This window comes from Simochromis diagramma, unplaced genomic scaffold (genome assembly GCF_900408965.1).
Source record: "Simochromis diagramma unplaced genomic scaffold, fSimDia1.1 OVJJ01000208.1, whole genome shotgun sequence".
Lineage (NCBI taxonomy): Eukaryota > Metazoa > Chordata > Actinopteri > Cichliformes > Cichlidae > Simochromis > Simochromis diagramma.
This window is the reverse complement of record NW_024386789.1, coordinates 2959435-2981120: the sequence shown is the minus strand read 5'-3', so window position 1 is coordinate 2981120 and position 21686 is coordinate 2959435. Positions and strand designations below refer to the sequence as shown.

The 21686-nt window shown below is 43.0% G+C and overlaps 1 protein-coding gene across 2 annotated transcripts in view; it reads left to right on the top strand.

Moving 5' to 3' along the window:
• The first annotated feature begins 6018 nt into the window (after window positions 1-6018).
• rhbdl1 (rhomboid, veinlet-like 1 (Drosophila)) overlaps window positions 6019-21686 on the top strand; it is a 50491-nt gene continuing 34823 nt past the window's right edge. The window contains exons 1-2 of one of the 2 annotated variants that reach the window (XM_040023399.1): window positions 6019-6304; window positions 17399-17557. In XM_040023399.1, the coding sequence (XP_039879333.1) occupies window positions 6035-6304; window positions 17399-17557 (429 nt within the window). In that variant the 5' untranslated portion in view covers window positions 6019-6034. Of the gene's footprint in view, window positions 6305-9632; window positions 10141-17398; window positions 17558-21686 lie in introns of those variants that run through there. The other variant, XM_040023400.1, reaches the window with a different exon arrangement.

The window sequence follows — 21686 nt, the reverse complement described above, 5'->3', positions numbered from 1 at the left end:
GTAACATCAGCCACCATTTTGCTTCTGAAGGCCTCATTGTGCTGCCTATCAGAGAAGTTGATCGGATGTCAGAGGGTCCAGAACTGCCCAGCAGACAGTTACACTGTGTTACGTTTAAAAGAGCACTGCTTTAAATTCAGTATTTGTAAAACTGGCTTTATTACGGTCTCATAAATACACCACACAAACAATTTCCCTCATTGTTTGAGCAGCATTGAGCATTGTTTGAGTAATTTGTCATATTTTACCTCATGTATATCTAGTGAGATTATCCTATGTGGAAGAGTTTCCAGTCAGTTACAGTAAAAGGACCGTTTTAAACTAAAATGTGTGACGGGAACATCTCTCTATGAATACATTTTTTTGCATAAAGTTGGAAGCGAGAGGGATGTAAAAGGCTCCAAATTTGTTTAGCTGCCAACAGTTAGTCTCAGAATCCATATCTACAACTATGATAATAAAACGGATGACTACACCACCTCTTAAACGGGAAGGTGGGAATCGCCAGACATCCCATGATACAAAATATCACAACACTCATCATATGATACAGCAGTTTTTAACATTTTGCAATAATTAGAAACGAGTATTGCAACAATTATAAAAATAATATTGCAAATTAATTGCAAAGTTAAACTCTGTCAGTATATGTTTTATCCAATAAAATAAATTTCTCTCAATTCAGTTATCACTTATTTATTTTAGCAAAATGAGATTGTTAAGTAAATCAACATTGTCATTAAAATTGGCCGTAAATGTTGCCATAAGACTGAGTCAGTCTATTAGTCTTTGCATGAATGCGGTCAAGTTGGAAATGACATGCAATCTGTTTCTGATAATACAGCAGTTAACTGTGATAAATCGTCAAAATCACACATCTGTTGTTGTCCACACAGACTGAAATTTACATTTAACTGTTCCATTTGTGCTCAGCGGTCTTCCTGTGCCACAGGAATATAACCAGTTAGTTGCCTCCAAAACTCTGGTTACAATTTCTTAACAAGAATGATTGGAATGAAGAGGCTAGGACCTCAAGATGGTGCGCTTATGATCTTGATTTTTTTTTACCTAATAAGGTAGATGCAAGTTATGAAAACTGGGCAGGACAGGGCTTAACAGTATACTGTATGTTTTATGATAAGGGAACTGGGTTTCGATAGACAATTCTTAGTATACAACTTCCCTTTAATTGGGATGAACTCTTGTTTGGTTGTTTATACTCGGTAAACGTGGATAAAGTGACCAAGCTGTTATGTGGCATTTTGAGTCTGGCTCCCTATTTAAAAAATGTATATTTTTGGTAAATTCTAAATAATGATAATTTTTTTTTTTAAAAGGAATATAACCAGAATATGCCAGAATCAGCTGGCTGCCTGTCCCCTCTAGTTGTGCTCATTGACGGGGACTCTTTCAGACTAATGCCAACATGTCGGCAATTTGTCTGCATTTATAAATTAGACAAATTATTTATTATTTGCAAACCTTTGACAGTCTTTCTCTGAGTGATTGCAGTCAGTCCAAGTCAGACTAGTGCAGAAAGCTCACCTCCCATCGGGCAGTATGAGCTGTCTTGGTTGTATTTTAATATATTTAATAAAATATTGATATTTGGTGTCCTTGTATCGATATAGTACTGACAAACAAAATTCCACAATATTATGTTTTGTGAATATTTTTTCCCCATTCCTGCTAAACACTGAACAAAAACCAGAGCTGTTACCTGTCAAGATCATCTTTTCCACACAGTATGTCAATTGATGGTCTGTACCATGATCTGCATGTGAGCTAGTGTAACATTGCTTCCAGAATAACCTAAATATTAAACACAGATCCTTGTACACTGTATAATTTATCCATGCTAGAAAAGGGCAAATCAAGGCTGAATACGAAATGAAGCGTGTTAATCTTTTAACACTTGCACCTTCCAATAAATCCACTTTACTTAAAATCTGCTGTTTTGCATTGCTTTATGATAGACTTGAATGCAGGCCAGCCATTTAACCAGCAGCACCCAGCAGCACATTTTTGTTCTTCTGCAGGCTTTGTGCTTCAGCTTCTTTAAAAGTTCACCAGTTAAATCTTTCAAACTGCCAAGTCTGGGCTTTAGTCTGGCTGGTTTTATTTGAAAGAACCATTTGTGCCATGTTTCAGCACATAGTGGCAATATGGCAAGTCTCCAGAAGTAATCGGACACTTGGCTGACAAATGTGCGTTTGGTTCGCTGTGTGTTATTTCTGTGTTGGTTCGAGCTGCTGTGGATCACAACTGCTGTACTGATTATCAGATCCTCTGTGGATCTATAAAATGTAAGCCCCTGGTAAGCCTTAGAAGCAAAAAAAAACTGAGCGTAAATCACAAACATCCACAAAGAAATGAGAAGAGTTCATATGAAGCTGTTCTGTCAAACATGGTGGTGCTTCTTTCCTGGGTTGGGTTAATAAAGCTGACAATAGAAGTGGCCCAGTGGCATCTGCCTGCAATTTCACAGCTGATGGAAGCAACAAGATGCATTCTTAGATTAATCTAAACTCCCCCACTCACAGCCAAAGCAACCAAAGAGGTTTTTAGGATGAAATTGTGAAATATTTGGTCATTTTTGCTTAATCTGGTTACATCAGGAAGTCTATCCGGAGCAAAAATCTGCCAAATCAAACATGCAGATCGACCTGCTGTGGAGCAGCCGAAAGTAGTTTGTTTTTGCTCACTTAAGGGAAATGGACTTATAGAGTTCTTTTCTACTCTACCTGAGCTCTTTATGCATGCACCCATTCATACACACTGTTTTCCACACCTAAGTGCTTTCTATCCAGCATTCACACTCTGATGAACACATCGGAGAGCAGATCAGGGTTCAGTATCTTGCCCAAGGATACTTTTGGCATTCAGGCTGGAGGAGCCAGGGATACACCCACAAATCTCCAATCAATATATGACCACCTCTAGCGTGTGTCAGCTTGGTGCATGCATAAGATGATTCTGTTTTTGCTGTTTATGATGTGTCTCACTACTTTAGAAACCTTTGGCACTGTCTGTATGACAACTTGTCTGTCCTTCAGTTTGTGCTGAGAGTCAAATCTCTCAGGTTGATTTGAATTGTGATGCAGTAGAGGGCCCGAAGAGTGACAAAAATGTGCAACTGCCCAAATTGTTACTGTCTGGACTGTATATCATCATTTTATCCCTGTTCAGGCTCAAAATGCCAGTTATGGATCTGAGGTGGACATTGTTTAGTTCAACTGTCATTTACGCTGTCACAGCTTTCTGTGAGATTAGACCTTTACCACGGTGACGCTAGGCCTTGCTGAGAAAGTGAGAACAGCTTTTTGACACTCCAGTGGTTTTAATATTGTTGTCTTCAGGCCAGCTGGGTGTGTGTGCTCTCCGTCGAAGTCTAAGTGTGTGTTCTGGTTTTGACAGCTGTGTCATCGCTTCGATGTCGGAGCAGGTGTCAACGGCCAAGTGCTGCGCTGACTGCTGCGCATCCGAATCAACAGAGGCCGTCAGTTCGCATCGCACCAAGAGGTTCTTTGTGAGCGTCTCTTCAAAAACGCCCTCTGTCATTTTGGTATGTAGAGTAGTTAACTATTTCCACAATGTCAGCTGTCAAACCACCTCTCGTATAACAGGCTGCTCACTGGACACAGTGTGTCAGAGCACCTGCGAGCTGTCAGTCACACCAGCAGAAGCTTTGGTGAGGGATTGTCAGCTGACAGTTGAAAGATTGTTTTGGGTTTTTTTTTAACTGAAGTGCTGAGCCAAAAGATGATCAAGCAGCCATCTGGAGTTCTTTCAGTAAACTAAAGTTATCGTATTAAGGTGAGATGGCACAGGCAAAATCCTGTTCCATACTACCTGAAAGAAATAGTTCCAATAATAAGTTTAAGTCTTTATCTGCAGTGAATGGGTCGTTTGGGCACTTTGCAAATTTGCAATTGTATCAACAGTTCAGGCTGGTGGTGCTGTAATGGTGTGGGGGATATTTTTGTGCCCCTTACAACAAGCTGAGCATCATTTAAACATCACAGCACCTTGTTCAAACTACACCATGAAGAATTAAAGCAGTTCTATAGCTACAATCAGGTACTAGCAAGGTGTACTTAATAAAGTGGCCCACGAGTGTACACTGACTTTGTCAAATATACAAATGCAGCATTGGCAACTTGCATTTAAAAATCTAATTTCTGGCTGTGAATGTTTTACAGTCGGGTTTGTTTTTATGTCATCCAGAGCCCGACTAACAGAACTTTTTTCCCCCCTTAAAAATGGCAAAATGGCAGAATTTTGAGCAGTTGCTAATTTGCAACAAACATTCAAAGAACTTACAATATAACAGGAAATGATTCTTAACTGTGGAAGAGCCAAAGTGATAACTGTTATTAAAAATGTAATTCGTCTGCAGTGTCTCTCTCTCTCTCTTTCTCAGTAGCAATAAAACTAAACCAGAGCAGCATTTAGTTTGTAATCAAACACTTATAGTGATATTTTGGTTATATGCTGTCACATCTGATTGACACTGGCACTCGTAAAGAATGCTGAATTTAGCTCTAATCCTGACTTTAGCCTTTGCCCCTTTAATACACTGGGACTTACAGTAGGTAGAGAACATGAGCAAAACAAGCTGCAGCAGCAGTCAGACACTAATTCTGAGCTGTGTAATGTGTGCCAGCTTCATTTTAATTAAACTTTTCTTTGGTTCGTCTGGGGTTGTTTTTGTTTTTGCGTTTTGGTCTTTCCCCCATTAGTTTCATGGTTTTATTTCAACATCTCCTATAAAAACTAAAATTTGATTGATTGTTTTTCGCTTTTCCCGTGCTACCAAAATATTTTGCAAACTGTTTTTCAAAAAATCTGGGAGAAGAGTTTTGCACAAAGTGCAGTTCTGGTGTCTTGAGGTGCTGGGTTTTACCAACAGAGGGCAGCAGCATTTTAAACACAGGTTAGAAATTGTGTTATTTGGCATCTATCAACATAATCACTGACTCTAGGGGAATTCAAATGACAAAAATCGTGTCAGAAATTTATGCTTGTGTCAGATGATGATGATGAAAGTAAATGGTTCAAAAAGAAAAAATAAATGCAGGCAGTAGAGACACTTGGGTTGTTTTGTTCATTTGCAGTTCTTCCCAGATGTTTTGTTTTATACCACCAATAATAATCAGTATTTAGTCTGATCACTGGTGGTTACGGAGGATACGGCTTTGTGGGGCATCTTTATGACCCCCCTCTTCTTCTTGTTCACTGAAGACGGCTCTTTATGACTGATGGTCAGAGCGGTGCAGCACATTGAATAGAAATATTTACATCTGTAGGGCCTAAAACTTTAATCGCTGTACTTCATGTGTAAAACACATGAAAGCACGTGGAGGACAAGCTTGGATTCAGATGATGCAACTGCAGCCTTAAACAGCAGAGGTCTCTCCATGACTCCCAATCCTATCAACGAGAAGATCCTCGGAAAATCTGATTTTTACACCACATTTGTAGCACTGAAAACAAAATTTGGGTCTAATCTGCACTTCATGTTTTCGTGTGTGTGTGTGGGAGAGAGAGAAAGAGAATATTGTGAAGCTTAGAGTTGGCAGAGATCATAGAATATATAATACAGTCCTCTTTTTAGTAATTTTCCCCTCTGCTTTTCCTTCCCCCCTCCTCATTTCCCTCCAATTTCTGCCTCCTTCCTCTGACTCTCTCCTTCCTCTTCCCCTCCTCTTCTGTTTTATGTCCCCAAGAAATCTTCTAAGTAGAGCAGTTTGGATTAAAACTGTGTCATTCAGTGACCTGATTCATTTTTCTGCCATTTTTCTTTATTTTTTTTATCATGTGGGTGATTCCCTCTATTGCACAATACCTGCTGCTTGATATTCAGTGGCTTGAGTGTGAAGCCCCTCATCTATTTTAATCCTTGTGATTAGCGGAGGCTAACGGGTTATTAGAAAACCCCCTCCTGGAACAAGCCGTGTCCTTAATTTACAGAAGATTAGATTAGAAAACAATAGAGCAACACTTAAATGCTGAGATCAAGCACATTGGCAGCATGCTGAGCGTTCATTATATTGTGCAGACTGGATTATATTTGCACTCCAAAACAACTTTCAGACCAGCCACTCTCCCTGAGTTTATTGTCTCTTTTCTCTCTGTGAATTCACAAACTTTCTCTTCCCCCTGGTTGTTTTCCAGCAATGTTTCCCAGCGCGCACCGGACAGCGCTCCAGCTGAGCGTCCACACAGAAACATCCTCAGGTGTCGATGTGTCTCCTTCCCACTACTCCCCTTTCAACAAACCAGACAAATAAGATTTCACGAGGTAATTTCTTGTTATTGCTTTCTGCAGCGCGGTTTATACTCTTCATAGACGGGGCCAGGAATCGATGAGTCTGGCTGAGATGTTTTACTTTACTGAATATGAGGTACAGTGAGGTAAACAAAGGCTCAAGAGGTATAGTGTATCATCTTGAAGCAGTATGCAATATCAGGGCATTCACGGGGCTTTTGATTGACTGGAGTGTTTAAGCGTTTTGTGTGAAATGGTATACTAGGCATGACACATGACACATCATAACAAACATCTCCACAAAGGGAACAAAACAAAAGGCAAAACGGATTTTTCTGCCTCTTTTGTTTAACAGACGTCTTTCAAACACTGAGATGGCAAATTGTTTGTTTTGGGGGGTTTAAGCGTTATTTTGTGAAATAGTGGCTCCTTAGAGTAATGAAACAAATACAAAAACATCATGACTGCGTGTACTCCAGCTTTTAACACAGTGTTTTTATAGGGTGAAGTGTAACTTTCAAACTGGTTGTAGATTCCTTACATATGAAGTTCAATTTAAACCTAAGGATCTGATCTCCAATAACTTCGTCTTCAGTTATGAAAACTCTAGATTTAGCCAATCAAACCTTGCTCGGTTGTGTTGTAAAAGAATTTACTCCACAGCAGACATGTGACAGCTGCCTCTTCCCAGATGCTGTGTTATTAAAGCCAAGTGCTTTAAAAATATATATATAAAATCTGTGTAGAACCTCACATTGCTGCAACAATCAAAACTGCATCGTTAACAGAGCCTTATTTTCAGTCCAGACTGAGCAGCAGGTCTGAATATCAATTAGATTTAATAAAGATTGGAACAAAAGATTTAACAAAAGTCTTTTAAAGATTGTTTAAGATAAACAATGATTTTTTCCCCACCCTGTTTAAAATGAATCCATAGTTTGGAGTCTCTGCTTTGTAAACAGACGTATCCAACTCTCGTGCTAATAATGCTAGTGCAGGCTGTGTACAATTAAGCACACTGAATTCAGACCTTTTAAGGCATTCATTTATAGCTTCATCTTACCGCACTTTCAGTGAAGCTATTCTCACAAACACCTGCCTTATGGACCTGCAGGTCGTTAAGCTGGTGAGGAAGAGTGTAGACTGGTGGTCTAATTAATGTGCATTTCTGCCTTCCCTGAACGGCCTTGTTATTCTCTCCCCATTCTCACGCAGAGGCTACACCAGTGTTTTGTCTGCAGCTCTCAGGGCTTGTTAAAGAGGAGCAGGTCTGCCTGGGCTCATCCTGCCGTCTGCATCCATCCACCAGAGGTGAAGGGTTTAGTCGGGCTCGTTCAGTTGGCGATGCTTCAGGCAGCCGAAGACTGGACTTTCTTTGGGTCGACTAATGTCACTTGGTTTCGGTTTAATGGCAACAATGATGCTTGTTTGACCTTTGGTGGGGCCGTGAGCCTTGTTGGCATGTTATTTACACCGCTGAAAATGCTGTTTACTTGCATCAAGTGCCATTTTGTTCCATAGAGGGCATTTGACTTGACGTAGTGTGGCTCAATAGTGCGGTACGTGTTTAATTTTAGATTTCTATGCTAAGAAATCTCATGAAGACTACATTAAATTCACCTTTTGTGTTCAGTTTTCCGAAGTCTGGGCGTTTCTCTTAGGAGGGTTCTCTGCTGTTTTTCTTACTGCACCGGATATGTATTTTTTTTACTTGTCTATCATTGTTTGATGGAAGTCCTTTGAGGTTACCAAGGCAACAGTTGAATCCAGGTTCATTTTGGCAGCTTTTTCAATCTGTCTCGCTCATTGCAGTTTGCAGATCCTCCAGCAGTGACCTCGTAATTAGCTCGGTCGTATTCAGGCTCACAACTTCCGAGTATTGGAGACAAATTAATTCTTAACATTGATTAGTAGTCGAACAAAGAACGTCATGGCGTGACTTCAGTCTTTCCACGCAGGGAGGGAAAAAATGGAATCCTGTCATCTCCAAAGACTTGGAGGGTAATTATTAAGGTTTTGTTCAAACAGGAGTGTCAGACTGGCATAATGGGAGGTGACAAAGGGAAGGTCTGGGAGCTATGCCATATTCACTGTGGCCCAGGCCAAAACCATTAGAATAAATACGGCAGTTACTTATGGCTTTGTATAGCTCGCAGGCTCCATCTGACCCAATAAAGCACAAGACAATACTGTCCTTGTAATGAGGTATATATATATATATTTTATTTATTCCTTTCTCACATTGAAGAGAACTTATAAACCACTTTGCATCTATATGAAGAGAAAGGTCCAAACATGTGGTGCAATCACTGCAATCGTTTCAGCAAGCAGAGGGACTGTGAGTTACACAGAAGACATTAAACATCACCACCTCACCCATTATCTGTTAGCTGAAGCAGTCCCTGAGTCACAGCCTTGACACTGTGCTCCACTGGAGAGGGTTTAAAAAAATAAAATAAAACTAAGATTTACATTACACTGCCATTATCACCATTGTCCTGAGGAGGAGGGGTCACTGTGGATTTGTGCAGGAAGAAAACACCTTTTAAACAATCTCAAGAAAGGACTGACGCCCACCTGAGCGCTAACAACTTCAGCTATTTTTATGTTCTCTTCCCCGCAACCAGTCTCTTTATTACCTGTCAGGTGTTGTAGATTGAACCATTGTTCTGATATTACTTAATGAACTGTTGAGGGTTCTGGGTCGGTGTTATTGTTGTTGTGGTATTCGTCTGAGCTCAGTGGACGATCAGTGAGCCAGCCAAGCTGTCAGATTCAATTTCATGTTTGTGTGCGTTGGAGGTGGGAGTCCGTTTGATCATTAGAGCAGTCCTTACAACGAGCTAATGTGCCAGAGATTATAATTAGAACGTAAAGGGCTGCAGAACAGCTAAGGTTTGATCAGTGGTATCAGTAGTTCTTTTTCCTTGTGATCCTTTATGCAACACATCTCGTGTGTGGCTGAAATTGACAGACACAACATGGATAGTATTTTACCATATGTCTGTGTATTAGTAGCTTTTGTCTTGTTTACACTGTGTGGTTTTGTGTATGTATGAATGTAACAGACCAGACATGTGTCTGTGTGTGTGCATGTGTGTGGGTGGGGGTGTCTGTAGCAGTAGTAAGCGCAAAGCCGCAGTGGAACCCATCCTCTCCTCCTTCCCCGAGACGCCTTACTTGTAGTGAGGAGAGGAGCCGCAGCCCCTGGCCACTCCTTCCCCTCCTGCAATTGGAAGCGAGAGGCCGCCTCCCTCCTCTGCCTCATTGGTATGCAGGCGGTGCAGTGTGTGTGTGTGTGTGTGTGTGTGTGTGTGTGTGTGAGAGAGAGAGAGAGAGAGGAGAGGGATGAGAGAGAGAGGGAGAGCAGGAGAGAGAGAGGGAGAGCAGGAGAGAGAGGTAGCAGTCAGTGCAATGGGATAGAGGAGAGCAAGAAGGAGGAGGAGAGTGAATGAGAGCTGCTGGATCTGCCTTGCCTTGCGTGCCTGCCTGTCGTCTGCTGAAGCTGGGTTTACCACCGCGCCACGCTGTACTGACACGGAGCAGAGTCACAGTCCATTTGCACCACCCGACGAGCACTCAGCACCCCCGTTTATCACCCCGGCGACGCCACTAGCAAGAAAACCCAGGGACCATTAACAGGAAAAGGGGGGGGGGAAACACGGCAGTAACGAAACGGCCTGACGCTACTATTTAGGCACCAGCGGCTACCTAACCGTATCTCCCCCCTCCACCTTCTCCCATCTTTTCCAACCAGACCACCACTCCTCTCTCTCGCTCCTCCCTATGCCCTTGTCCTCGGCGGCTCCTCTCACCTCCCTGGCCAGTATATGGATAGAAGCTCCCTGTTTCAGCTCATACAAGAGCAGGTAAGCAAGGAAGCAGCGGCAGAGGTTTCTATGGTTACAGGATCCCGGCCACCTCGCCGTCTACCCAGGGACTGAGACATGGAGGCTGTGCTGAGAACTGATGTTGGGATTGATAGCAGGGACTGTGCGTGTACGGGCACAAATGAAAGCATCTCGGAGCGATGTTGGCCACAAGAATGTGAGGTCAGATCTTGAGCCACAGCAGGAGGCAGACCATCGTGTCACGGTCTATAGAAGGAATTCTGAAGGAGATGTGTGTGCTGATGGATGGATACTGAATATACTGAATGCATGGATGCTTGGATAGACAAATCGCTGTGTTCTCTAAATGAAGGATGGTTTTTAGTCTTTTGGTCAACTGTAAATGCTGCAGCAATCCTTCTGCATGTCTATGGTTGTGTTTGTTTTTCCTGCAGTTTAGGTTGAGTTGCTGCACTTGCCACACACCCAATATTAACACCCGAGGGTTTCGAGTTTGCAGGATTATTTAACATTTTATTTCTGAGACAGTGAGACAGTTTCCCTGAAGCCCTGGTTTTATATAAATATATATGTCATTTTTTCCCCTTTAAGGCCAAATAACAGTGTCTGTTTTTAAACTTTTCCATCTTTCTTTTTTTTTTTGTCCCCAGCCATGTTGGAGGTTCTTGCCAAGTTGAAACACAGGGTTTGTGACTATATTTAGGCCAGTGAAAAATGTGCCTCTTGACATCTGTCCTCAAGCCAAGCTGCCATATTTACTCTTCAGTCATATTTATCTTTGGTCTGCCATCTCCAAATTTACCAAAACCAAAATGGTTTAAACCAAAAAAATCGTGTGCACGCTTGGGTTGGGCTGCTTGAAGGCAGACGTTCAACTGGATTTTGATGTCTGTTTTTTAACTAGCATGTCTTCTGTTTTTAATGAGAACCCGGCCCACTGGGGGCGTTCACTGATTGTCAGGGTGTATGGACAGTCATTATGTCCAAGAAGGAAGAAATTGATTGTGTGCTGCAGAGTCTAGGCGGGTCACGAGTGGCTCATCTGCAACATATTGACTCAAGGGACTGCAAACATGTTAACATTAAAGTGCTTACACAGTAAACTGCCTCGCAGACACACACATCTAGACTTTGTACTTAGGATGCGTGTGTGTGTTTGTGATTGCGTTTTTTATGAATGCGTGTGGTTTTTAAAGTAATTGGAAAAAGCCTGTGTGGGTCATTTGAAAAGATGCAGTGTGGTGGCACCAGTGAGTCATGCGCTGTATACGCGATTTAAGATTAAATACATTAGTGATTTAGCCACAGTTCATATTCCTTCACAGATACTTTGCAGTGTGAGGCTGACTAATCTCTGTCAATATCCATTTTCAGTGTAACAGGTCTTTAGCCGGGGGACAAAGCCAATATTTCCACACTGTAAATTACTAGTTGTTTTATTGATTGGGGGGTTTATGTTTTTTGTTTTTGCTTGGACCAGTATTTGCATACAGTCAGTTTGCAAGGCCACAGCTGAGCATTTCTGTTAAGCTCGAGTCTAGACCAAAATCATTCACACTGGCTGACGACAGGCTTTCTCCACCTTTGGGACTCCATGCGGCGGCCTTTGATTTGGAAAAGGTCTCTCTAATTAAACTAAAATGAGGTGAAATCTGCCAACAGCATTTGGACGGAGAGCAGGAAAGCTTGGGTTTTTTTGGTTTTTTGTTTTTTTACAAAGCCTTCTGCCTGCCTAAACATCGAGCACTTTCCTCCCTCATCTTTATCCAGGAAAATGTTTTGCTGAACATGCCTCATGTTGATGCAGCTCTGCCCTCCAGATTTCTCTTGTCACATTCACTGGAGGCTTTCCACAACAACAGCAATATCCTGCCAGCTTCTAAGCAGATCTACAAGTGCACCTGGAGATCAAGTGCTTCTCTCAAGGGTATTTTAACTGTAGTCGGATGTAAAGGGAGATGATCATGCAGTCACTGTCGCCTCTTAGTTTTTCCGCTGTCTAGCATGCCGAATCTGCCGTCTTTTACTTTTAAAGAAAAATAGATTTGGATATAATTTGAATGCTATTTCCCTTTGTTTTAGAGTGATGCATTTATCAGACAATCAAGTCAACGGGCAAATAAAAGGTATATGTTGGAGGGATAGGTCCAAACCAGGAATGTTTCAATTATGCATCATTCATTTCACTGCCGCTGGAAAACTGAGGCAAACTTGGCCTGATAGATCCTCAGATCGAGCATCTTTTAGTTGCTCTAGAGTTTAAGCATTTGGGAGTTTCAGTGAAGTCTTCCGAAACCGCTATAGGTGGAGACTTGGCGTCTTATGCATATGTGAGGACTGCAGGTCTGAAGAGAGGGGTTGTTGCGGGTCTGTCAGACTGAACCACGTAAAAATGCTGCAGGGGGAGAAGAAGGCGGGCGAAACTGTAGAAACATGAGTTTATTAGTCTTTGTCTGCAGGAGGTTGTAGTGCTGAGCGTGGGCTATTTCTGGCCTATGCAGCCTCACACATAAACGCATGCTTACGGTGGCCTTTCTATTCTAGTGTCCCTGATAAGGTAACTTGATGGTTGGCAGCATTCAGCCACGAAAGCATTCAGGTCTAATCGTATTTAGATCTCACCCATAAGGCCTTGGGGTTCTGAATGCTTTTCTGACACATTTCTGTCCACCACTCTTTTTTTCTTCTTCTTTGTATTCAGCTGTATTTGAAATTGAAATTCCCTGTGTTTGCATTGTCTTAACATGAGAAAGTGGAGTCCGATGACCGTTTGGGCGCGATTTAGATCTTAGGCCTGTGACGTCGCAGCACTAGAGCGGTAAAGTTTAAAAACACGCTGATATTAATAGCACAGCAGAACAAGCATTGTGATAATTACGGAGTCGGTGGCCCAGTTGTTGGTGAACACCAGTGCATCCCGAGGGCAGCAGAGACAATTCAGAGGGTTTTGTTGTTTTTTTTAATCTGATGTCATGCAAATACGCTTTGCCCTGTAAATGCCACAGCAGCGTTCAAGCTTGGTGCTCTTGTTCACAGACACCAAAGTGGACTGTCTGTTTTTTTGGCTCCGTGCCACAGGGTTAGCATTGTGTCACTGAGTGTGTACCAGGGAGCCACGCCAGCAGTGCTGCTACGTTCCTGTTAGTTAGGCGTTACTGAAACCACTATCCTTCCAATGACTAAATGCTATTTATCAAGCAACCATTCATTTAGTACTTGTAGCTACTGTGCATAGCCTGTATGTAAAAGATGGACACGTCCATAAAGACACTGGTTACTTAAGTCACATTATGAAACTACAAATATGACTAGTGTGGGGCTAATTAGACTTAGAAACTAATTTGTTCAAATCTGCTCGATAGAGACTTGTAAATCCACTCTTGAAAGTGTTTTTCTTTATCCTGCTTTTTGACAATAAATTTATAAAATGAAGATCATGCAGTATTTTGTAAAACTTGAGACAACAAACTCATCAGGAAAGTGTCTTCTTAGGTCACAGACCAGGGGAGCAAGGGGTTGTTTTCTCTTAAAGTTTATACTACTGAACACATTTTTAAAACTAAAAGCGGTATTCATCAGGAAATAGAATCCTTGTTGTGCTTTTCACTGTCAGATCCACAGTCCAAAATTAAGAGCTTTTGTGTACTTTAATCAATCAGTCATCAGTATTGTTGTTGAATAATTTTCTTTAGGTCAAAGAGCCCAAAAAGCAGTAAAGATTAAAGTGGATGGATACAAGCTGTAGACAGTTTAATCATCTCTGCTTTCTGCCCTTGATAATGTCACTGCAGTGTTAGCTACAGCTCCATTAGTGCTACAGAGCAACTGTCAGTGTCAGTTCTGCATGTAAGATTATACACCAGTTTTACACAGCATTTAAACCGACTGCCCTATTGTATTCGTCCCTCTTGTAACCCCTAAACAGCTCTGGATGCAGACCTTCTGGAGGGTGTCCTTCAGTGTCTGACACTGGGACGTTAATAGAAGATCCTTTGCGTCCTCTGGGTTGTGAAGATGAGCATCCATGAATCAGGCTCTGAACGTGACAAAGTAACGTCCACGTGAATGCCAGGTCTCGAGGTTTTCACAACAAAATGATCAATGTTAATTCACGTCATCTGTCAGTGGTTTTAATGTTATGGCCGAACCATGTTTCAGCACTGCCGCCTGTATCCGTGTTTGTGGGGGTTGGGGGTTTGTGGTTTGTCCCTGTTCTCGAGGGTTTGCCCTCGAGTTCCTGTGGAACAGACAGATAAATCAGTCTTTGGCTGGGGTCAGTCAGAGTCGCTGTGCTGAAGGTAATGGAGGTCCCAGGGGTTAACACTGAGATCATTTCCCTGCAGTCAGCACTCTTCTCCTCTCCACCCTCCTCATGTATACATTTTCATCCTGTGTCTTGTCCACCTCCTCACACTTGCTCTTGAGGCAGCCCGATTTGGTTGATCCGTCTGCCTCGACACCATCATAATTTCCCGCTCCGCCTCCCTTTACATCTACACCCAGAGTTCATCGTAGCACCGCCTCATTCTTATCTCGTTGGTCTCTTTCTTATCCATCTTCATTTTTATTTTCCTTCCTGCCGTCTTTTCCCTTTTTTACAGCCTTTTTCTCTCTCGCCCCCTCCCTGTTGTGTCTTTCCTTTGCCTCTCGAATGCCAATATGTTTGTAGGGGTAAATGCAAGAAAGGGATGACACGCAGGCAAACCACGTAACCATGGCAACGCATGCAGCTTGTCAAAGTGTCGCCCTCACCAGTGTCGCCCTCACCAGTGTTGGATTGCTTCAATAACTGCTTCCCTCTCAGTGCTTTTCCCTCCTTCTTCCAAACCCTTTCTTCCCTCTGTTTCTCTGCCCCGCTCCCTTGTTCATGCACGTCAACAGCCTGTCCAAGGGAGGGGGGAAAAAGGAAAAAAATCAGGCCCTCCCTCTTGCCAACACTCATTTATCTCACTGTGCCTCATCTTGGTAATTGATAACCCTAATTGGCTACAAGAACCAGTCCTCCACCTTCGTGTATCCTCTGCAGACAGTCTCCCCTATGTGACGTTCTTCCTGAATAAGGTCATACCATGGAGGGAGAAGTACCTGTGCAGTATGACAGCTCAGTGTCAACACTTGTGGTTTGTGTAAATGTGCACAGCCATATACAGCGTGCCTGTGCACTTCTGCTGTATGTGTAGGGTAGTGATGTGCTGACATATGGAGGCTGACAGTAATCAGACGTCCCCAGTGTGGCTCTCTGTTCCCCCTGTCAGCCCGGGCTGAGCCGGGAGCACATTAGAATCTGATCTATCTCTCCTCTGTGGCAAAAGGATGCAGAGCACTGGAGTGTGTCACAGCCTTCTTATAGGAAAGAGAAGTAGAGGACTCACTGCCAGACCGCTGGGTTAGCCAGACGTGCACAGACGGCAGTGAGGCATTTTTACTTTCAGTCCCGTCTCCTTTCTGACGCTCTCCCCCCTCTTGTTTCATACCTTCTCGTCCTTCAACTTTAATCTCGCCATTTTCCATTTTCTTTCATTTCATCAACCCGCCAACCACCCACCTACCTCTTCCATTTTTCACCTCTTGCCTCCTTGCTGTCACCCCCTCCCCCCTCTATATCTCGGTACACTACACATCAACACTGAAGAGAACTGTGCTGCTGCGCTCGGTTCTTCTGTTTTAACAAACATCCGTGGAACGCAGAGTTAAGGAGATTACCTAAAAATAAACAGGGGGGCTGTGTTGTTCCTATTTTGGTTCATTTGTGTCCACAAATTTGGTAATATGTTCATTCCAGTCTGCCATGGGAGTGCTGGCTATCACATTCCCAGTCAATATGTGATGTGTAAACAGTCATCAGTCAAACATAAATGTAAATTTAGTAAGTTTATGTGAGTACAAACACTTTGTTGAGGGTATAACATTTATTTTTTCCTGGTGATGAGTTATTTAATGGTTGTAGAGTATTAACAATATCCCTTCACTACATCACGTAGCAGTAGAAAACACTCATCCTAATTAAATCATTAAAACTTACTATGAACTTCCTGCTTTCACTAACGCTCTCCCAGATGACTAAAAAGTGTCCAGGGAGTGAAAATCTGAAATGCACACTCTCACACCAATGCATTCCCTGATTCATGTTCTTTGCTCCTTCGTTGAGCAGTAAAGCCTTTAGCTTTGAACTTCCTGCAGTAGAGACCGACACAGTGTCGGTGCAGATCACGTCCAGACTAAGGCAGCTTTTAGATCAGATCCTTCTCATGGACTTGTGATACGACCAACAATGATCCAGCATGACTGACTACATCCTGACGCAACATCTGAAAAGCTCACCTCACCCCCCCTCCCTTCCTGGGGCGACAAAAGGCCGTCGGTATGCTCTCCAGAACCTAATGAGGCACTGTTAGCATTCAGGAAACAGTCAAAAGAGAAGCAGCAAGGACTCTTCCCATGCGGTCTCTTTGTGCTGCTTCGGTTTGTCCTCGGGCACAGTCTCACAAACACAGATGCACTAAGGAGAGCGGGCATGAGAAATTAACGCTCCATCACTAAAAAGAGAAGAAAATGAAGTAGTGCTGTATGTTATGCTGGAGAAAAAAAGGGGGGGGGGGGGACCCCACATTACATAAACCAAGCATAGACACACACCCTATACTTTACAAGCCATTTTTAACCTGGTGCTATTTCAAACAAAAACACTCAGATGATTTTATGAGATTCTCCTGCTTAAATCAATTACAAGGAGCAGCTCTGGCATACAGTCATCAGCAGTAATAACCCACGGGGCTGTGGGTCTTTGTGAGTGGCGATTATAAAAAAAAAAACCACACTGACTGTGAGTCGCAAATGTGGCCAAAAACAGACTCGTGTGGAGGCACCCACACAGGAATAAAGACTGAAAAGTCGGTCAGGATTTTTTTTGGTTTTGATTTGTTTTTCGTGTTTTTAGGAAACCTAGAATGACAAACTCGCCCTTCTCTTGTTGCTGCTTTCAACAGCCTAACATGTTGGGTTTCAATGGATTTGCTCCTTTTATGAGGTTTAAAGTGTCTTTTAAAGACATCATATAAGCATCAGCTTAATGAAATCTGGTGTCAAGCCCCGAATAGACTCTGTTGTGTCTGTAAATACTGGTACACCCCAGCTGTCTATTACTTGATGTGTTCTCCCAGAGGGCAGACTGACACCTGCTTATTAAAAAAATAAAGATGCATAATAGTGCATTGCAGCGGCAGCCTTGCGGTTTTTACTCCAAGGGTTTTGTTTTTGTGTTTTTATTTATTTTCAGCTGGACCCAGAGAACACCGGTTTCATTGCAGTGGAGAACTTTACCAGTTTGGTGGAGCACCATGAGCTGCAGCTGGACCCATCCAAGCTGGACATGCTGTTAGCCCTCGTCCAGAGCAATGAAGACGGGCAGGTGTGCTACCAGGAGCTCATCGAGTTGGTGAGTGGAAACCGCGAGCGCACGTGCACGGGCGCAAATAGCGATGCGAGTTGGGAGTTGCTTTGTATCCCGCTGCGCACAACAACACGCACACAAACATCCCACCTTTTTTTTCCTCTTTTTGTTGGATTTCAGAAAGGTTACAGAATTGATTCAGACAGAGCCGGCGAGCTCTGCAGTGGCGAAAATTGACTCGACCATTTAGGTCGTTGTCCTCCAAAAGAAGGATCAATCTTTCCAGTTAATGTGTCGGTAAATCCAGACACTTAACCTCACAAGCCTGCAACAGCAAGTGCGGGAAACACCCACACCGAGCTGGCAGAGCACCGTGTCGAAGCAATAGATTCTGTTTATTATAACACATATATACTGAAACACACTAATACTGTAAGGAGTAACATATTAAACGCAATATGGCTGAATAGTGTTGTTTTTCCAATATTCCAGATACATCTCATGGTTTAATTTGAACCGTTTTCTAATGTTTGACTCCCTGATGAGTGATTATGTGCCAGAAAGTGTTCTATAAGCTGATGTGAGGACAGTCTGTGTGCTGTCATCTCTTAACCACAGCCACAGATGACTTAATGTGAAGCATGCCTTCCTTTTAATTCATTCCCTGCTCTTCTTGTTGCAGTTACAAATTCATGTAGAGCTTTATATCTGAAAGCCTGAGTCTCTCCAAGCCCACAGATGAGCACCTGCTTTTGACTCCTGGTGCTGTAGGGTGTAAGCATAGTGATTAATTCAAGGCAGTGCAATTCCTGGGATGTTTTCTCTTCCTTAAGCTCATTTTCCCCCGCTCCTGCTTTCTTTTTCTGTTTATCTCTTTTTCTGTGTGTGTGTGTGTCTCTATGCATGCTTCTGTGCTTGCATGTTGTGCTCCCTATGATTTGTAGCAAAGGCCACATGAGGCCATTCAATTTGGAGCTGGTCCCATTTCTGAGGTCTGTGCCACTACAGACTGTAGAGGTGCTGCTCCCACAGAACAGCCTCTCTTTCGCAACCATTGTTGAAGTGTGGGTTGTTTTTTTTCCGTATCCTTCTCATCTCGTTGCATCTCATCTGAATCCTCCCCTTCTGAGTCCATGCAATATCGCCTCCCCTTCATTATGAACCTGTCTCCTTGAGCATTCGGATCTCATTTCCTTCTCTTTTTCTTGTGAACATATGTTCTGCAAAGGAAAGAGGTAAAAAAAAAAAAACCAGCCTCGCCTCCAACATCATCAGGGAGACACTTTTAAAATTGCCCATCAGCCAAATGCAAATTGCATTCGATTAGTAGCCGGCATTGGTAGTAGTCGGCAGCAATCTGAGGTAATTTGAGAGCGCTCATGTCTCACACAGATATCGACCTCCAGGTCTGTTTTTTAAAGATTCGTCTGATTCGCACATGTGAACGCAAACAATACCCACGCTGTTGTGCACATGCGTGCGATTTGCATATATGCAAACATTTTCAAGAAGTTTATTATTAATTGATGCAGCCTCCCACTTCCTTGCTGTCTGTCTCACCGCCTCCCCTCTCCCTGATGTGTACAGACACACACAGACACACTGCAGGCAGACTCTCATTCATACACATGAGCCCTGTGTGTGCAGCTTTGCTGAGTAATTTAGAGGATATTTGAATGTTGATGCGAATCTGGCCTCTCATCATGCGGCACGTGACGCGTGAGCTCTGCAGACAGAGTGCAGAACGTAATATGACATTTTCATCCGGATCATGGGCGAATACCTTGGGCCTTCTTTCCCCTCCTCGCTCTGCGTGGCTCTCACCTCATTGTCTTCTTCGCTCTCTGAAGATTGGATTTAGTCCAGTTCTCCCTTAGCTTATTTATTTATTTTGCTTGCTTCTTTTCACATAACTGTATCTGAAGCAGATTTGTAAGTGATACTCCACAGTATATAACAGATGACAGTCGTGTTGTCATTTGGAAGGTTCAGTGCTGCTACAGTGTTATAGCCGCTGCCTGAAGTCTGGTGTCTGTATTGATTTTGTGGTCTGGCCTCTGTGGAAAATGTAACACCCCTGCACATTATTAAAATGGACATAGCAAGATGCATTGTGTGTCTGTGTGTCTCTGTGTGTGTGTGTGTATTCTCAATCTGTGCCTTTTCAGCTCACAAGCTGGTGAGATTTCTCTCTGTTGTGTCTCTTAGCGGCTGTGTTCAACATTTTTCTTTTTTTTCCTGATTTGTTGTTCTACATTCGCTCCGTGAGTTTTGCAGCCGTGAATTCACACTGCCTCGCTCGACCTCAGTGGGTGTAAATGTGTTTTGAATCACACCGTTAGGCAACAGCTTCTCTGGTGTCTGCGCGAGACCGTGCGCGCTCGCACTAGTACAAGACTGCCTCGCGCGTCGTTCACGTTCAAGTCATCTTTCATGCAGGGCGATCCGAGCCAGAGAACTCCATCAGTTCAGCCAGAGGGGTGAATAAGTAACGCTCTGCTAAAGCCTCTCTTGGGGAACTGTGCATACACTCACGCACGCCTGCACACACACACTCGTACATACACGAAAGACTAGTGGTCTGTGTCTGACTGCTAATCAGTGCAGACTTCTGCACAAGGAAACCAATAGACATTTTCAAGCAGCTCCACAGTAAAACGCAGACATTTGATCAATTCAGAAGGCTAAAAGACACCTGAGGTTTCAAAGGTCATACATTAGGGGTTTGGAGGGGATGAAAGTGTGAAAGATGAGCATGGGTTTAAGAACTCAGGGAAAAAGGATTTCACCGGGGAAGTCTGATGTATTCCTATCCTATGTTTAATTTCACCTATTGAGCCCTCTGATGCTATCATGTTCCAGCTATGTAGCTGAAGAAGTGTGTCACCCCTCTCCTTCGGGTGGTAATTTGGCTAATGTTCGAAAGAGATACAAAATGGCAGCCATGGTTAATTACATGGGTGAAGTGTGTGTTTCAGAGATTATAGCAGGGGTTTCTCTGTGTTCAGGTTGAAGGATTTTTAGGACTTCGCCTTTTCCTGTTTTCATTTTTATCCTTTTGCCCAGATGTTGCGCTAATATTCTCCGGTCCCTCAGGAGGTGATGTTGGGGAAACACTTTTGAATTTGAATAAATATTAAATGTCTTAAACTGAGCGTTTGAGATCCAAAAGTCTAGTTAAAGTTTCATTCTGGAAGTAGGCGATTACAGCATTTTTAAAGTTTCCAAGGTCTCCCAAGTCACAGTGCTCACGGGGCATCTCTCTCCTGGGACACAGATGCTACCTATCAGCATCCCACTGCACGCTGAACTCCAGTTGAAGCTTTGTGTTGGAGATGGGTTCCCAACTAAAAGTAATGCACTTTGCCTAAGTGTCCTGGAGTAAAGGCTTTTTTTCTTTTTGGAGTTTTAGCGCTGCAACTATTAAGCCATGAAGGAGGGTTGTGGCCGCAAACTGCTGAGAGGGAAAGGGGAAAAAAAGAAAAAAGGTGGACTCTGATTTTTTAAAAGGATTTGAGTAAGAAAGAACCTGAGTATCTGGGTCAGGGTAGAATCAGCGAGGCTGAGATCCGCAGTGATTTAGAGGTTGCTGCGAGAGAGCACGACAGAGTGAGAGAGAGTAAAGGAGAAGGGTGCTTTTGGCCCTTTGGATGACTCGCAAATTAGATGGTAAATGCAAACAGTGACACTGTTAGCCTGGTGATGGTGAATCTGTAGCACTGTTAACTGGCACAGCCTTCGATTCTTTCGGCATCGATAACTGATTTATCGCAGGAGGAAGGAAAGTGGGCATAATCAGAATCATTTATGGATTGTTTTGCAGCTGCAATGCAGACATCTGGATGGCCTTTAAGATGCTTTTTTCCCCCCAAATTGTTATTGCTAATTAGTATTGAGCTGCATGGTATTGACCATGTGGTGTGGCTAATTAATCCATCAAGAACGATTGACTCGAGCTGAGAGCAGCACGTACAACCTGCAGCCACCATGAGGCACACACTGCTGTCAGTCTGCTCCAATCAGCCATCCCTAAAGGAGAATACTGCCTTTATATGTGTTTGTGCTCTTTGCCTCACCATCACTTATTTCCCAGCAGACTGTGCCCCATCAGGGAACTGATGCACACCTCAGAGATTTTCCCTTACAGCGCTATACTGATGTCATGTGAATTTAT